At 34.5% G+C, this 16754-nt stretch overlaps 2 protein-coding genes across 3 annotated transcripts in view; one reads left to right on the top strand and one right to left on the bottom strand.

Moving 5' to 3' along the window:
• LOC136026201 (serine/threonine-protein kinase/endoribonuclease IRE1-like) overlaps nt 1–3725 on the bottom strand; it is a 98431-nt gene extending 94706 nt beyond the window's left edge. The window contains exon 1 of one of the 2 annotated variants that reach the window (XM_065702527.1): nt 3647–3725. In XM_065702527.1, the coding sequence (XP_065558599.1) occupies nt 3647–3712 (66 nt within the window). In that variant the 5' untranslated portion in view covers nt 3713–3725. Of the gene's footprint in view, nt 1–910; nt 987–3646 lie in introns of those variants that run through there. The other variant, XM_065702528.1, reaches the window with a different exon arrangement.
• Nucleotides 3726–3842: 117 nt separating this feature from the next.
• On the top strand, nt 3843–15296 carry LOC136026204 (DCN1-like protein 3). The gene is made up of 2 exons (XM_065702533.1): nt 3843–4201; nt 14518–15296. Exons 1-2 carry the CDS (start codon nt 4123–4125, stop codon nt 15276–15278), a joined length of 840 nt encoding a protein of 279 aa, XP_065558605.1. The 5' UTR covers nt 3843–4122; the 3' UTR covers nt 15279–15296.
• The last annotated feature ends 1458 nt before the right edge of the window (nt 15297–16754 follow it).

Genomic DNA, 16754 nt, shown 5'->3' with positions numbered 1-16754 from the left:
TTATTCTTCTCATCAAGTTTCATCCCAATCTCTCCACTCTAAGCATTTTCCAAGATTTCTGGTTTCCCCCTCCAGCTCCCCTCAATGTCACCAGATCTAGTTGGGATTTAAAATGAGAGTTCTAAAGCACAAGATCCTTCTAAAGATCAAATTTCATTAAGATCTGATCACCTGTTTATAAGTTACAAATACCTATTTTTTCTAATTTTTCTGAATTACTTCCCCCCTCCCCAACTTCACCAAAGAAAGTGGATCAGGTCCGGTTATTTCCATCACATATCTTGGATTTGTGCTTATTTTTCCCACCAATTGTCATCCTGATCTCTCTGCTTTAAGCATTTTCCAAGATTTCCAGTCCCTCCCCCAATGATGCTAGATCCGGTCAGGATTTAAAATAAGAGATCTGAGTTATGAGGTCCTTCTAAATATGAAATTTCATTAAGATCTGATCACTACTTTGTAAGTTAAAAAAACCTCATTTTTTCTAATTTTTTACGATTAACCTCCCCCCCCAACTCCCCCAAAGAGAGTGGATCTGTTCCAGTTATGTTAATCATGTATCTAGGACTTATGCTTATTTTCCCACCAAGTTTCTTCCCAATCCCTCCACTCTAAGCATTTTCCAAGATTTTAGGTTCCACCCCCCCACTACCCCCAATATCACCAGATCTGGTCGGGATTTAAAATAAGAGCTTTGAGACATGGCATCCTTCTAAACATCAAATTTCATTAAGATCCAATCACTGGTTTGAAGGTTAAAAATACCTCATTTTTTTCTAATTTTTCTGATTTAACCATCCCCCCACTCCCCCCCCCCCCCCAGATGGTTTCCCCAGAGGGAAACAACAATTTTTAATTTAATCTGCTCTAATCCCTGATACGTCTGACAAATTTCATTGTCCTAGCTTACCTAGAAGTGCCTAAAGTAGCAAAACCAGGACAGACAGACCAATAGACCAACAGAATTTGCAATTGCTATATTTCACTTGGTGGATACCAACTGCAATAAAAACAGAACAGAAAGAATACATTAGTATGATTAGAAAGAATGCAAAATATGATTGTCCTTGTTGTTCAAGGTTTGGGCTGTAAGTTTTTTGACAAGGGTTTTCAAAAAGGTTATTCTAATTGTGCACATTATGTTTTGCTGGATGCCTTTTCAGAAGGTTTTCAGCTCTTTTAAAAAAAAATCCTGCCAATTGGAAGGATGCTTACATTACACCTGTTCAAAAGCAAACCTGTAAACCACTGTTTAACATCTACATATGAACAAGCTACTATCACATGACCAATATGGCTTCTGTTCTAGTCAATCAATTGATGCAAACCTCATTGATACTGATAAACATTTCACAAAACTTATGGATATGGGATCTCCTGTTGATATGATATTATCAGATTTAACAAAAGTATTTGATAAAATATGCCACTGGAGACTAAATGATAAATTTCATGAAATGGGCTTCTACATTGAAGTCATGAATTACACAATGCAATTTCTTACTAACAAGAAGCAAGCAGTTTAATTTGAGGATGATGGATTGATTTTTCATCACTGAACCAGTAGATGTACAAAGCAGGGTACCCCAATGCATGGTTTTGGACCTAAGATTTGCTTATATGCAGTTGATTCCAAAATAATTAGTCTAATTTATGACCCCCAAAGTACCAAAGACCTACAAGCAGATCTCAATGTACTCTCAATTCAAGCAAAAACCTGGCAACAAGAATTTAACATCAAGATATGTAACTTTATAGACTTTAAATGAAATAACCCGCTGATTCAGTATTTTACAGACTCCAATGATGGTTCTAAAGAGCTACTCACAACCAGTCACTGCAAAAAAATGAAATGGGAATCTTGGTTGATGATAAGCTTAAATTCAATTTATACATTCAGTCTGATGTAGCTAAAGCCAACAAAATTTTTGGAATAATAAAGAGAACATTCTGCAGTAGATCCTTACCACTGATTCCTAAGCTCCTCAAGGACCTGATCTGACCTAAATTAGAATTCAAATTGTCAATTGCTAGACTGGTTGACAAGCAACACCAATTATTCCTAGAATCTGGGTGGCAGTAAGCAACAAAAAGTACAAGGTGTTTTGAAAACTTGACAAATTTTACTAGGCTCCAAAAACTAAAAATAGCAACTCTCACATATAAACACAGGCATGGGGATGTTTTAATGACATATAAATTGACCTGCAACCAAGATACCATCCTAAACATATTCTAAATAAACACTTTTCAAGAACTAGAGGGTAACCACTGAAACTTTAACACAAATTTACTAATACTAGGCTGCAAAACAAATTTTTCTCTAACCATGTGAATACCCTATGGAACTCCCTTAGCCAGAATAAAGTCTTGTCTTCTATTACTGGAGCCTTCAAGTCAACTGTTGACATAATAATCTCTCACTATGAGCAAGTCATGGTGCACAGTTTGGGATGAGTCCCTAATAAGCTGAGTCATCAACATCATTGACCACTATCTATAAGATTTGTCTTTACTGCTGGCAAGCGCAACTTTATATTAATGTAACTTGATTTTGCAATGGCATTTTACTATATACACTAATGATATCAATGAATAGCATTCCCAAATCAGCTACAAATGGCAGTTTTTTTCTTACAATAGGATCTTTTTTTAGCCTAGCAAAATTTTACATTTTTGGATGCTATGGACAGTTTTGAGCCTCATTAAGGACTCAAAATATAATTTTTCCCATAAGAAATCATCAAATTAGAAGGAGCATAATAAATGATATAATTAATCACAGAGAAAATGGATTCTATGTTACTAGAATGTCCTAAAAACTGGAAATTTTGATGTCTAAACAACCTCAGCTAGCCTATACAATGCATCAAGAGACACAACAAGCAATAAAAAACCTATTATTAGAACTATACATGAGACCATGTAGACAACAGCATGGGATGCATTGCAAGAAGTTATCATGATGCTTGCAAACAGCATAAAAAAAGGAGCCAGTAAAATTCTAGTTTAATCAGTTCTTTCTACCTCAGAAATGGGTTAGGTTAGGAATATGGAACTTTTGGGTATGGGTCTACAGGCTAAAGTATCGGCTATCCCAAGAAGGTATTTTAGAGTACCCACCTCTACTCCTTCTCCCTCTAGAGGGCTCTGAAATTTGTCTACATGACAGGTCGAAATTTTGACAAAACAACATTTTACCCTAATTTTGAGTTACCAGTTGCTTTTTCTCTGTCTTTAGTTCTGAAAATACAATTCCTGTTGTTTGAGTAGAATTCTGAACCATATCAATGTTTTTTTTTTCAAAATTTAGGAAATGTATTTGCATATCTTTAAAATGTATAAATTGGGATTAAGCAAAGTTGTGAAGCTGAAAACAATTTTGTTGTACTTCATTCAAGCAAAAGATCTATTTTGCAAGGTTTTACTTTTATACGCACATATTTTTAAAGGTCAGAACCCTCTAGCGGGGGAGGGAGTGGAGGTAGGTGCTTAGAAATACCTTCCCAGGACATAGGCTACTTTAGCCTGTAGACCCATCCCTGAAAGTTTCATTTTCCTAACCTAACCCGTTTCCGAGATAGCAAGACTTCACTGGACTAGAATTTTACCGAAAATCACACTTATTTCAATTCTGTTTTACTACCTCTGCGTCAGATGAAACTGCGTAAAAACAGACAGTTAAAAGGTACACACAAATACACGCTTTCATGACTTTAAATATGGCGCCTAATTTTAATAGTCCTATTTATACGAGCCATCTCAATTCTTATAATTTAATGCTTTTTGCAGTAACCATAAACTAACTATAAGTAACCAGTAACTATATGCAGTAAACTATAAATAATTGCTGAATTTTTATTTTTTCATTATGAAAACGTTTTATATGAAAAATCATAGACTGTTAATTAGGGTATCAAACCTATCTATTTGAGTTTTACATTCCTAGAAGAACCTCAATAAAAAATGCCTTGTCAAAAATCTGCTAGAATGAGATTCTGAAACTTACTAACCCTTTCGAATGAGGATTACTGCATTGCCAAGCTCCTCTAATCAAAATTCCGATTTGCCTTAAACTTCAACCAGTTATTGCGTTCAATAATTGATAGCCTAGTAATTTTCATGGGGAAGTTTCTATCCTGTTTGAGGAAAACAAATTTTGAAGCTGCTCCATGTGATGCCAAAGATCCTATTGTTCCAGGTATAAATTCAATAAGATGGATTAGTTGGTAATTTAGCTTTTCTAAATGTTGTAATCTAAAGGTCCATGGTCTTAGGAGACTTCTTGAAAGTGATTCAAAATTATATTCCTTCACCTTTTTGATGATATAGTCTATAACTGAAGTTGTTATTTGGGCTCAATTCAAGATGAGGAACTTTTGCCATCCTTGAAAGTATTTGGGTTAGCCTGAACAACATTACTTTTGAATAAATTTGGCGACAGCTCTAATAGCCTGTGCTACTTAAATGGGGACGATGCAATCTCACTAATTGTGCCTTTTTTATGCTCTTTTCAAATATATTAAGTGTATTACTTAGAAATTCGATTGAAGGCCCTTTAATAATCCTAAAGTGACACCTAAGCTAATTCCTGTTAGGCCTACTAGGCTAGCCTATTTTGCACAACCCTTGCATTCTGATACTAGAGTAAATTTAATGAAGCTCCCCATGCAGCATTCCACAAGTAGACAGAGAATTCATTTCTTGACCCAAAGAGTCATCAATCTGTAGAATCAACTGTCTGAGAAAGCAGTTTCTACAGCTTCAAATGCCATGTTCAAGTCCCACCTTGATAAGGAATGTTTCTACCAGGAGTTCCTTCACAATTGGGTTTAGTTCTTATTAAATAATACAATAGGTTTGGTCTGCCTTTGAAAAAAATAATATATAATAACCTAGCCTATGTTCCCACTTTTTTAATATCACAACTCTTCTCATACTTGTTTGTTGTCTAGAGTCTGTTATAAAGTAAAGAAAATATGAGTTATGCTAATATAAAATATAATTTGAATAGTAGGCTATATAGCTGTGTATCCATCTAGGAGGGGAGTGAAGCAATGTACTTATTGAAACAAGATAAGTAAGCAGGCTATTTATGACTTTAAAGTAGTCTCAAGAATTTTGGGTAGCCATTTTCTACTGAAAAATAATAAAGAACAAGATATCAAACAGTTCATGGTAACAAAATGTAAGTAAGGAGCAACCCAGCTCAATAGTAACCAAAACTGAATTCCAAAACAATGAATTCCACATAAGTTTCCATCTTTCAAATTGTTGGTAAAATTAATTTCAGTTTCAAAGATGCACTGCTGTCTTTTATAAGTCATTTCTGTTTTATGCTTAATATGAAAAATAGTACTATTAGAGGGACATCCACAGGCAATCTTGATTTGCATCCATAGCTTGGCTTGATTTTTCACTTTCTTCAAAAGGGGGTTGTAATTCCAAATGAACTGTCACATGTTAGACCAAATGCACTCAACTGGGACAGCTGCTTGTTTGGCACTTTTCAGGTATTTATTAAAAAAAACCTTTCCAGAAAAGAAGTTTTCTAAAGGAAAGTAAAGGTCATTTAATATCAGAAGAAATAAAACCCTACAATAACTCAAACTCAAAATGACTGGAAATTACTATTAAAGACTAAATGAAACCCAAAATGAATAGAAATTAAATAAACAATCATAGCAAAGAAACATTCAACAGGTAGCAATGTAAATAAATAAATTTCAAAAAGAGTAAAGCTTAAGTTGAATATGCAAATCAAGCTTAAAACACACAAAATTATTTTGCTATTGAGGCCTAAATGAAACCCAAAACAAACAGAAATTAAATAAACAATCATAGCAAACAAAAAAACAATAGTCACTAATATAAATGAGTAAATAAATCTTAAAACAAGTGAGACTGAAATTGAATTGACAAATCCAGCTTGAAACTTTTTGAGTTTGAGTTATTGTAGGTTTCTATTTTTTCTGATTTTAAGTTCAATATGGCCTTTATTTTTCTTTAGAAAACTTCTTTTTTGGAATGTTTTTTTTTTTTTAAATTAATTTCTGTTCATTTTTGATTGCCAAAGTTTCAGGTTTTCAAAATGTTTCTAAATATTTTTTGTTTATTCTGAAACAAATTAACAGTTTTGTAAGAACTAATAAATTAAACTAAATATTAGATATATAATGATATAAATTGCTGAAAGCTCACAAGCTCAAGATTTTGTTTCACCCTGGCTGGATATAAAGCTTTGACACCTCTAGGCTCAAGTGTTTTAACTGCTCCATTTTTGCAAGATTTTTGGGGAAATCCCCAAAACTTTAGGAATAGTGAAAGCTACAGGACCTATTTGGCCTATTGGTAGATCCTGGTCTGGTTTCTCTGCAATTTTCATTTTATTTTTAGTGCTGTAATAAAAATAAAAGAAAATATTTGTAATATAATTCCTTTTAGTAAAGCACCAAATACACAGTAGACCTTATACTTCTACTGTTACAGAAATGGGCAGTAATCATACTCTGGCTAATTCAATTCTCACTTGTCATTGAATTCTGTTCTCCTAATTATTATAATAAAAGAAAGGGAAACTAATTTTGCAGAACTTTGTAGCCACTTAATTAAGAGAATGACAATTATAAGAGAATTGGTTATTTAGGAAAGAGAATGATACTTTTACCATTTTGGAAACAGGTAGTAGTCATACTCTTGTTTGCAGTGAAGACACCATTCATTTAAAATACATAACTCCAATTCTTTCAGAAAGAATTGGGGAAAAAACTTCCAAAAAGTTTTTTTTTTATCAAATTTTGTTTGTATCTTGATTACAAAAAGTTACAAGTTTTTAAAAAACTTCTTATTTCAAAATTAGATATTTTTTTTCTCAACATTGAAGTTTCATTAAAGCATCAGAAATTGTATCATAGTAGCAATATCAAAGTATCAGTGAAGAAGGGATCAAAGTTAGCAACATATCAAAGTAAACAAAGCATCAATAAACAACTTTTACTACTTCAGCCCTTGCACATTAAATAAAAGTTACCATGTAAGTCACTAAATCCAAGTATCAAAGTAACAATAATTAAGTTCCATAACTCAAAGCCGTTTTCCAGGACTGTGGGGGGGGGTTCAACTCCAGGAGCACAGTTATTTGGCCTTTGAACTGTTTTGAACAAAATGGGGCATGGGCTAGTTGGCCATCAATTACTACTGACTTAAAAATGAGCTAGAAGTTTCAATTTCAGATTGGATGAACCCCCTCCAAAGTTACTACAATTACCCCTTTGACAGAACCTTATATTCTAATAATAGGTAACTTGCATAAGTTACAATCCTTGCCCTGGGGGCTAGGGAAGATTTCTCAACCCCTAAGTTATAGCAATTTGAATTTTGGACTATTTGAACAAAATGGCTTTTTCAAAATTTTGATAAGATGCATTTGTAGAAAAACTTGGAGGGGACTTATTACTTTTTAATCACTTTTGATTCTTAAGAACCTACAACTTAATAAGTTACAATTCTTGTGCAAGTGCTATGGAGGATTTCTTGACGCCTAATTTATATTAATTTTAATTTTGGACTCTTTTAAATAAAACAGCTATCTCAAAATTTTTATTGGATGTACTTGGGGGAAATGCGTTGGAGGGGTAGATACCCTCTGATCACTTTTGGTGACTTTTAAAAAGGTAACTAGAACTTCCAATTTCTAATCAAACTTCTGTAATAAGTAATAATCCCCAGTGAAAATTTAGAACGCCTGCCCCTGGGCCCTGGGAGGTTGTATCAACACAGTAGTTTTTCTTATCTGAACTTTAAACTATTTTTAACAAAATTTATATCTCAAAATTTATATAGAATAGGTTTGGGGGGGGGTGTGGGGGACTAGTTGCCCTCTTATCTCTGTTGAATTTAAAAGAGTGAGATAGAACTTTTAATTTCTATTCAAATGAGCTCTCTCTGAAGTTTATACAAGTATCCCTTCCATAACAACAATAATTGCCCCCAGTGCATAACTTACAACGCCTATCCCCAAGCTCTTGGGGGTTGTGTTTACATCAGATTTTTTGTTAGCTGACCTTTGAACTATTTGTAATAAAATGGCTATTCAAAAGTTTTTATTAGGTGCATTTGGAAATGAAAGGGGTGGGTGGGCTAGTTGCCCTCCAATTTCTTTTGACTCTTGAAACTAAACTAAAACTTTCAGTTTCCGATCAAATGAGCCCTCTCTGAAGTTTATACAAGCATCTCTTCCTTATCAACAAAATATCCTCCAGGGGCATAACTTGAATGCCTGCTCCCAGGCTCTGTGGGATTGCATTTACCCTGGAGTTTTCTTTATATGATTTTTGAACTATTCTTAGAAAATAGTTATCTCAAACTTCTTATTGGATGGGTTTGAGGAAAATAGGGTGTGGATGGGGAAGGGCTTGTTCCCCTCTGATCTCTTTTGAATCTTAAAAAGTGCACTAGAACTTTCAGTTTCCTATGAAATGAGCCCTCTCTGAAGTTTATTCCAGCATCCATTTCATAAGAACCATATATGCCCCCAGGACATAACTTACAACGTCAGCTCCCCAGACTCTGGGGGGTTGTGTCAACACTGGAGATTTTGGTCTAATTTTATAAGAATGGTTATCTCAAAATTTGTGTTGGATACGTTTGGGAAAAAAAGAGCACTAGGGGGGAGCTAGTTGTGCTCTGATCTCTTTGACTCTTAAAAAATGAACTGTAATTCTCAATGTCCAATCAAATGAGCCCTCTCTGAAGTTTTTACAAGCATCCTTTCCTTAACAGCAATACATGCCCCAAGGTTCTAACTTACACCGCCAGCACCCAGGCCCTGAGGGATTGTGTTGACCCTGGAGTTTTTGTTATATGATTAGAACTATTTTAAAAAAATGGCTGTCAAAGTTCTTTTTGGATGGGTTTGAGGAAAATAGGGCATGGATGGGGGGAAGGCTAGTTGCCCTCCAATTTCTTTTGACTCTTGAAAAGTGAACCATTATTTTCAATTTCCAATCCAGTTATTCCTCTATGAAGTTTATCCAAGTATTCCTTCAGTAAGACCCTCCCCCCAGGACATAACTTAGAACGCCTGCTTTCGGCCCTGGGGGGTTGTATCAACACTGAAGTTTTTCTTGTCTGACCTTTAAACTATTTTAACAAAATGGCTATCTCAAAATTTGTAATGGATGTTTTTTTGAGGGGGGGCTAATTGCTTTCTGATCTCTTTTGACTCTTAAAAAGTGAACTAGAACTTTCAATTTCTATTCAAATGTTTCCTCTCTGAAGTTTATTCAAATGTTCTATTCTCTGAAGTTTATTTGAGCATCCCTTCCATAACAACCATATATGCCCCAAGGGCATAACTTCAACGCCTACCCCTGGGCCCTGAGGGATTGTGTTGACCATGGAGTTTTCATTATATGATCATTGAACTATTTAAAAAAAATGGCTATCTCAAAGTTCCTATCGGATGGGCTTGAAGAAAATAGGGCATGGAGGGGGGGGGGCTAGTTGCCTTATGATCTCTTTTGACTCTTAAAAGTGAAGTAGAGCTTTCAATCTCCAATATAACGATTCCTCTGTGAAGTTTATACAAGCATCTCTTCCATAAGAACCATATAATCCCCCAGAGTATAACTTAGAGTGCCTGTCAGGGACCCTTTGAAGGTTGTATTGACACCTTAGTTTTTCTTATCTGACCTTGAACAATTTTTAACAAAATGACTATCTCAAAATTTGTATTGGGTGGGTTTGGGGTAAAGGATGTGGGGGCCTAGTTGCCCTGTGATCTCTTTTGACTCTTAAAAAGTTAACTAAAACTGTCAATCTCCGTTCAAATGAGCCCTCTCTGAAGTTTAGACAAGCATCCCCTCCAGAAGAACCATTTATGCCCCAGGGGATAGCTTACAACGCCTGACTCCAGGCCCTGGGCGGTTGTATTGACACCAGAGTTTTTCTTAACTGACCTTTGAAGTATTTTTTTCATAAAATAGCAATCTATTGGATGGGTGTGGGGGGGGGACTAGTTGCCATCTGATCTTTTTTACTCTCAAAAAGTGAAATAGAACTTTCAGTTTTCAATCACATTACCCTTCTCTGAAGTTTATACTAGCATCCCTTCCATGAGAATTATATATGCTCCAAGGGCATAACTTACAACCCATTTTCCCAGGCTCTTAGGGGTTGTGTTGACACTGGAGTTTTTGTTATCTGACCTTCGAACTATTTTTAACAAAATGGCTATCTCAAAATTTTATCACATGCATTTTGGGGAAAAGGGGCATGATGGGCTAGTTGCCCTTTGATCTCCTTTGACTCTTAAAAACTGAACTAGAACTTTCAATTTCCAATTAAATGGGGCCCGCTCTTAACTTTATACCAGATCCCGTTCCATAACAACCATATATGCCACAAGGGCATAACTTAAAACGCCTGTCCCTGTGCCCTGAGGGATTGTGTTGACCTGGGAGTTTTGTTATGTGATCTTTGAACTGTTTTTAAAAAATTAGCTATCTCAAAATTTTTATTGGATGTATTTGGGGGAAAAGGGTGTGGGGGAGGGGGCTAATTGCCCTCCAATTACTTTTGACTCTTCAAGAATTGAATGAGCTCTCTTTAAGTTTAAAGTTGCAGCTGTCTTATCATCCTTGAGGTAGAAAAGCAGGAGGTTTGGATATTTGTCTCTACAAAAGTCTACTTGTTATGTTAATAGCCTTCCCAATTCTAAACTATTATGGTGAAATAGTGTGTGTTAAACTGGAATCACAATGAGGTAACTAGCATCCTATTATGTAATTATGTAATTTGTCCTATCAATTTTTTTCAAGACATATTCTTACCATAGTTATGTTATAATGGTAGGGGCACCAATTCATTAAAGTGTAGGAAGGGGCTGTTTTTGCAATTTTACTTACATTAATCTACAAAAAGCCTTGTAGTTTCTGGAAAGGGGCCTTTTTTTGTATTTTTCCAGTAACAATATAAAAAATGTGTTTTTCAAAAATTAGTTGTGGGGAGGGAGTAATTACCAGCCTGTCCCTGCCATTGCAGGGTCAGCAGTACTGGAGAATTTTTTTTTTAGAGCTATGTGTTTTTATTTCTCATAACATCAAAAATATATTTGAAAAAATACCATAATAACCAAGATTAATGAAAAGAACATATGAATGAGAATTGCCAGTTTAATATACATTGACATTAATTCCTGTAGTCTCAACAATTTTAGACTTATTGATGTTATTTAGAAGGTATAGGGGGTATTAGCCATACTTCTATTTGTGGCAGCTTCTGTTTGTTTTAAGTTTGACTTGGTTATATATTGCTGTCTCTGCTCGTTTTGGGTTCCTTTTTTTCACTTTATCTCTGCTCATCTTCGTTTGGTTTGATTGAGCTCTTCAGTTTTTTCGAGAAACTTCTTTTGTATATGAAGTTTTTTTTTATTATTATCTGTTCATTTTTAATTGACATAGTCTTTTTTTATTGGTTTGTAAAAGAATATTTTAGATCTCTTTGGTTTTCTCCATAAGACCTTATATTTGGGCAAAATTTTACAACAAACTTTAGTAATAGTTCTGCTATAGTGCTTTGGATGGATGGTATGGAAATAATATTTAAATAAGTGTGTTTAAAATTCACATAGCCTTCAGGTTCTACAGACCTGAAGGAATTCTGGCCCCCATCATATTACAACCTTGGGTGTAGACAAATATTACTGAACCATCCTCATTAACATGGCCTGAAAGTTTTAACTTAAATCCCTTTGCTTTTCATGAGATATCACAGTGATGCGTGACGCCCTTTTGACAACCATCATGACAGCATCATGATGTCCCAGCCTCTCACATTGTATTTTCCTTATGTTTATTAGACTACTGGTAGAATATGCTTGTCCCATTGGGCATTACAGCCTGGCTTCAGACAACAGGGACCGCCAGGAAAGGATCCAATACCGAGCTCTTCTGGTAGTTTCTATATCTCCCAAAGCCCTTATTGCTCCCTTTTAAAACAATTTTCCCCTACAACTCTTTTGGCATATCGTGATGAATTGTATTTAAATTTGGTGTCAGTATTTTGGCAAATCCGCGGCTTTGTAAAATTCTCCCCCTGGGCATCTCCCTTCGCGCCAATGGCTCCTGCAACAAGTAGCTAAATCGGTACCTAAAATTCAACCAGTACCACAATGACTTATGTGTTACCCAAATGGTTTCGTTCCCTTGTTTGTCAAGATTTTTAATACTACACTAACTCGTCAATAATTGTACATTTTTTTTAGTTCATTATTCTTTTTATTAGTTATTGACTTTAAAAGGTTTTTTTCTTTAATTTGAACTTGGAATTTTTTTTTTTTTTTTTTTTTTTTTTTTTTTTTTTTTTTTTTTACAGGTAGTTGGATATTTCAATGTCTTAGGTTTTAGCTTGACACTTTTATGCTATTTCGAGTCAAAATAAAATTTTGTATAGGGATGGCTATGGCTGGTATTTTTCGATGTTTAGTGCCTCATCTTTTATTATGACAAGAACTTCCACTGATCAGCATGACCGCGTAAGGCGTTTGACAATAAAATAATTTGAGTTAAGAGTTTGTTCCCAAGACATTGCAGGTAAGCCCTTTAGACAACCTTTAATGCACATAGCATATTTTGATTGGTTTCAACATGCCCTGAAAATTTCAACACAACACCCTTAGGTTTTCCTGGTATTGACTACAGCAAAGGCACTTTTTCAGTGATCTGGATACATATAGCGACTTTTGACATCCAGTCAAATGTGTTCCCACCAAAGTTTCTACAACCATTGGCTTGATACAATTACACCTGGGGAAAAAATAATAATACATAGACTCCATTTTGCTCTGTAATTAGGCGTGATTGTGCTGCCTATGTGCCTATGATAGTTCAGTAATAGTATAAATTGTCAATAAACTTTTTTTTTTTTAAATATGTTGCTATGTAATTTGTGAAAGGTATTTTCATTCTTTAGACTTTGTCCAATTATTGATTTCTCCCAAGTATGTATGAAAAAAAAAAATCAGTATTAAAACAAAGATATATCCTAAAAAGATTGATTTGGGGAAAATCTGTGCAACATTTTAGCCGCACTGTGTTTTGACAGCTTTTCTTTGAGCAATGTAAAAATGGTATTTTCAGACAAAATTTGCCAACAAATTTGAAAACTGCCATTTAGCATTGCTTCTTTGCTACCCCACTTTTCGCATGTTGGCGTTCTCCCTCAAAAATGTGTCTACAATACCTTAAAATACCTATATTTTGAGTGACTGAAAATTATTTTGGAAGTTCTCTGCTTATATATGTAACACATGTATCATTAAGCTAAAATTGAAGTATACATTGCATTTAATTGGTATAGAATTATAATCAATTCGAAAGTTTAAATGTTTCAAATGCCTATATACTTTTAGTTGTTGTAGTTTCAGTACATTCCATGTCTGTAGGGAAGAGGGGCTTGAAATTCCTTAATTAAAACAGTTTTGAGATTTATTTATCATGGGTTCTCAAATGATATATTCAATTTTGGCCCTTTTTCCAAAGTTTTAATAATGTTTAGGTAGAGTAATAGTGATTTAAGTAGGGAATTTGATGTAATGACAGACGTTGATATGCTGTTATGAAGTTTTTGGTTGTAGCAGGCACTCTGGAAGTAGGTAGTAGGTGGATCAAAATTCAGCAAAAAAAAAAAGTTTCGAATTGGCTATGTTGACCTTTCATGCTTGTTCACTTAAGGTCTATAAGTCCCATAGACTTTGTGGCAAAAGCCACTTAAGCACCATAATGTAAGCCTATTACAAAGTTGAAAAGGTTTCAACTGTTGATATCTTGTTGTGATATCTTGATATAAGCAGCATAGAAAATTGAAAGTGGTTTGAATTATTTAAATCGAACACGGGCTGTTTAAATTATTTAATAACAGACTTTGTGAAGGTAAAGCTCATCTAGTGTGACATACCTAGGCTTCTGCCAGTGTAGGCTACTCTACTTTTTTAAATCTTTCTCTCTTCACCCAAGAAAACAGCCAACAGAGCCAATTCTTCATCGCTGCTGGAGTAAGACTAAAAAAGACAGATTTCTTTTTCCAGAACTTTCGTTTGGCAGATAAAAATATGTTGTAGAGAATGTTTCTTCATCTTCTTTTTGAGAGGTAAGTAATGCATGCAAAAGCTTTAATTAAACTGTGATAGGCAAAATTTTAATGAAAAAGCAATTTACTTGGGCTCTGTAGCATAAGCAATAAACATACAATGTTTGGGTTTTTATAGATGGAAAGTATTTTCAAATTTGAATAATTAGTTTGGCTAATTTATTTTCATGGTTTAACATGGCAACAGTGACACAAGTATTTGCTGCTATAGAAGCTTCATATTTTCGAAAAACAGAAAAAAAAAACTTAGAAAATTGCTTTTTCTAAATAAAAACTTATAATTTTATTAGGAATAGACATGATATAAGTCCAGGGGACACAATTTGTTTTACATTAATTTTTTTGGTACTGTAAATTTTTCATTTACAGAAACTGGACCAAGGACAGAAGAACATTCACCCTTCCTCACTGATTCTTACACTATCATTCAGCCGTCAAATGATGGTAGAAGCCTGTATACATATAAAACACCTGTAATTGGTAGAAACAGTATTTGCAGTACAACATCAGATATTGCAAGAAACAACAACAACAGTAGCTTAGATATTGATATCAAGATTCATTCATTATTTGATCAGTATAAAGACAATGACGTAGATTCTATCCTTTTAGATGGAATGGAAAAGTTTTGTGTTGATTTAGGATTGCAGCCAGATGATTTTAAAATGTTAGTGCTTGCTTGGAAATTTCGTGCAGATGTGATGTGTCAATTCACAAGAAATGAATTTTTTCAAGGTTGTAAAGTTATGAATGCTGATTCCATTGAAGGAATTCTCAACAAAATACCTTATATTGTAGATGAGCTTAATGATCCTGGACAGTTTAAGGATTTCTATAAATTTACCTTTAAATTCGGTTTGGATAAAAGCATTGGTGAAAAAACATTACCTGTTGACACAGCTTCAGCCCTTTGGAGGCTAGTTTTTAGTAGAGATAAGCCGCCATTTCTTGATAAGTGGATTGATTTCTTATTGCTCCATAAACATATTCGTGGGATACCCAAGGACACATGGATGATGTTTTTAACATTCTGTAGTACTGTTGATCCAAGTTTGAGTAATTATGATGAATGTGAAGCCTGGCCTAGTGTATTTGATGATTTTGTTGAGGCCATGAAACCTAAAAGCTAATATATTAATTGCGAAATTGTTTGATTTCTTTTTTTATGTAAGTGTTCTTATTGACTGCTAAAATGTGTATTTTTTCCTGGGGAGCTATTGTGGGCATTGATAGCAGTTAGAAAAATAGCTGAACATACCCAACATTTTGGGGGTGCAAGGAGGCAATTGCCTTGTTCCTAAATTTTGGAAAATATTTTATTTGAGGATATTTTCACTGAAAAAAACCTACACAATTGCCTTCTGTCCTTAGATTCTGAAAACATCCTTTCTGTACCTTTACTTAAAAAAAATCCTTAGCCCTTCCCCATACTTTTTTCGTGAATATGAACCCCTCTGGGAGGGGGGTTCAGTAGCTAAGTAAATGGATGGTGATATCATGAAAGATAGACATATATTTGTAGATTGATGTAAGTAAACTGTTTTTAACTAAAAACAAACCATTGCCTCATTATGACATTTGTATATATTTAATTGAAGTAAATATTCCATGGCACACTCAAAATATAATAATTGTCTACTTACCATTCATTTCTAGTTAAAATAAGTTCAGAAATTTATTTTTTTTCTCTTTTTAAGAGGGGAATTGGGGAACAAAAGAAAACTTATTGAGACTTCAGTATGTTAGTGTAGCTGTCTTTATATTTTTGTTTCTCTTTATTTTATTTTTTTTTTAGGAAGGAGAGATTTTGGGCCAGTGGCTGAAATTGTCTCAAAAGAACCCTTGTTATCAGTATGTATTCTACTGTATGTACTGCACAAATTTTGTCTTTTTTTATTTTCAAATTCTTAGCAGTGAGATTCATCTCCAAATGAATTTATAATTATCTGTAGCAATGGTAGAAGTAACCTTAAAAAGGCTTAGAGCTCATTAAACCTTTCAGGTTTAGACTCCGAAAGACCACAGTTTCTTGTAACACCAGCAACACTAAAAATATGAAGGCCAAGTTTTTGCTGCACATCAGAATTTTTTATTTAGTATTATCAGTCCTTTCTTCTTGGTTAAAACCCCCTTTGGCTGTTTTAGCGAGACTCAGAGTCTTGCAACAGTAACCATGCTCAAGATTTTGTGGCTGAATTTTAGTATTGATTCTGAGTTTTACCTGCAGTTTGCATGCCTTTTCTCCTTAGAAAAAATTCATTGGGCAGTTTTGTTTGGACTTTGTAGCTGGAAGACCCTGTGTCTTGCTGCATTAGCTACACTCATGATCATTTGCTACAGGTTTGGCTATTGTGTTTTCCTTATGCAAAACCCTTCTGGTGGGTTTGTTCTGAGTCAAGACTTCTTCCTTGTATGAATTGTCACAACTTTTTTTTTACAATTGTTCTTTGGCTGCTCTAATGGCAAAGCAAATGGGAAAATGTTTAGTGTGGTGTTCATACAACCTTGCAATCATCCTAGGTAATGGTGGCAACTCTGGAAAGGTTGATAGCCAGTTTCTTGCAGCACCAGCTACACTCAGGATCTAGCCAGAGCCAACTGCAGAA

Source organism: Artemia franciscana, chromosome 4 (assembly GCF_032884065.1).
Source record: "Artemia franciscana chromosome 4, ASM3288406v1, whole genome shotgun sequence".
Classification (NCBI taxonomy): domain Eukaryota; kingdom Metazoa; phylum Arthropoda; class Branchiopoda; order Anostraca; family Artemiidae; genus Artemia; species Artemia franciscana.
This window is presented reverse-complemented; position numbering and strand designations above follow the sequence as displayed.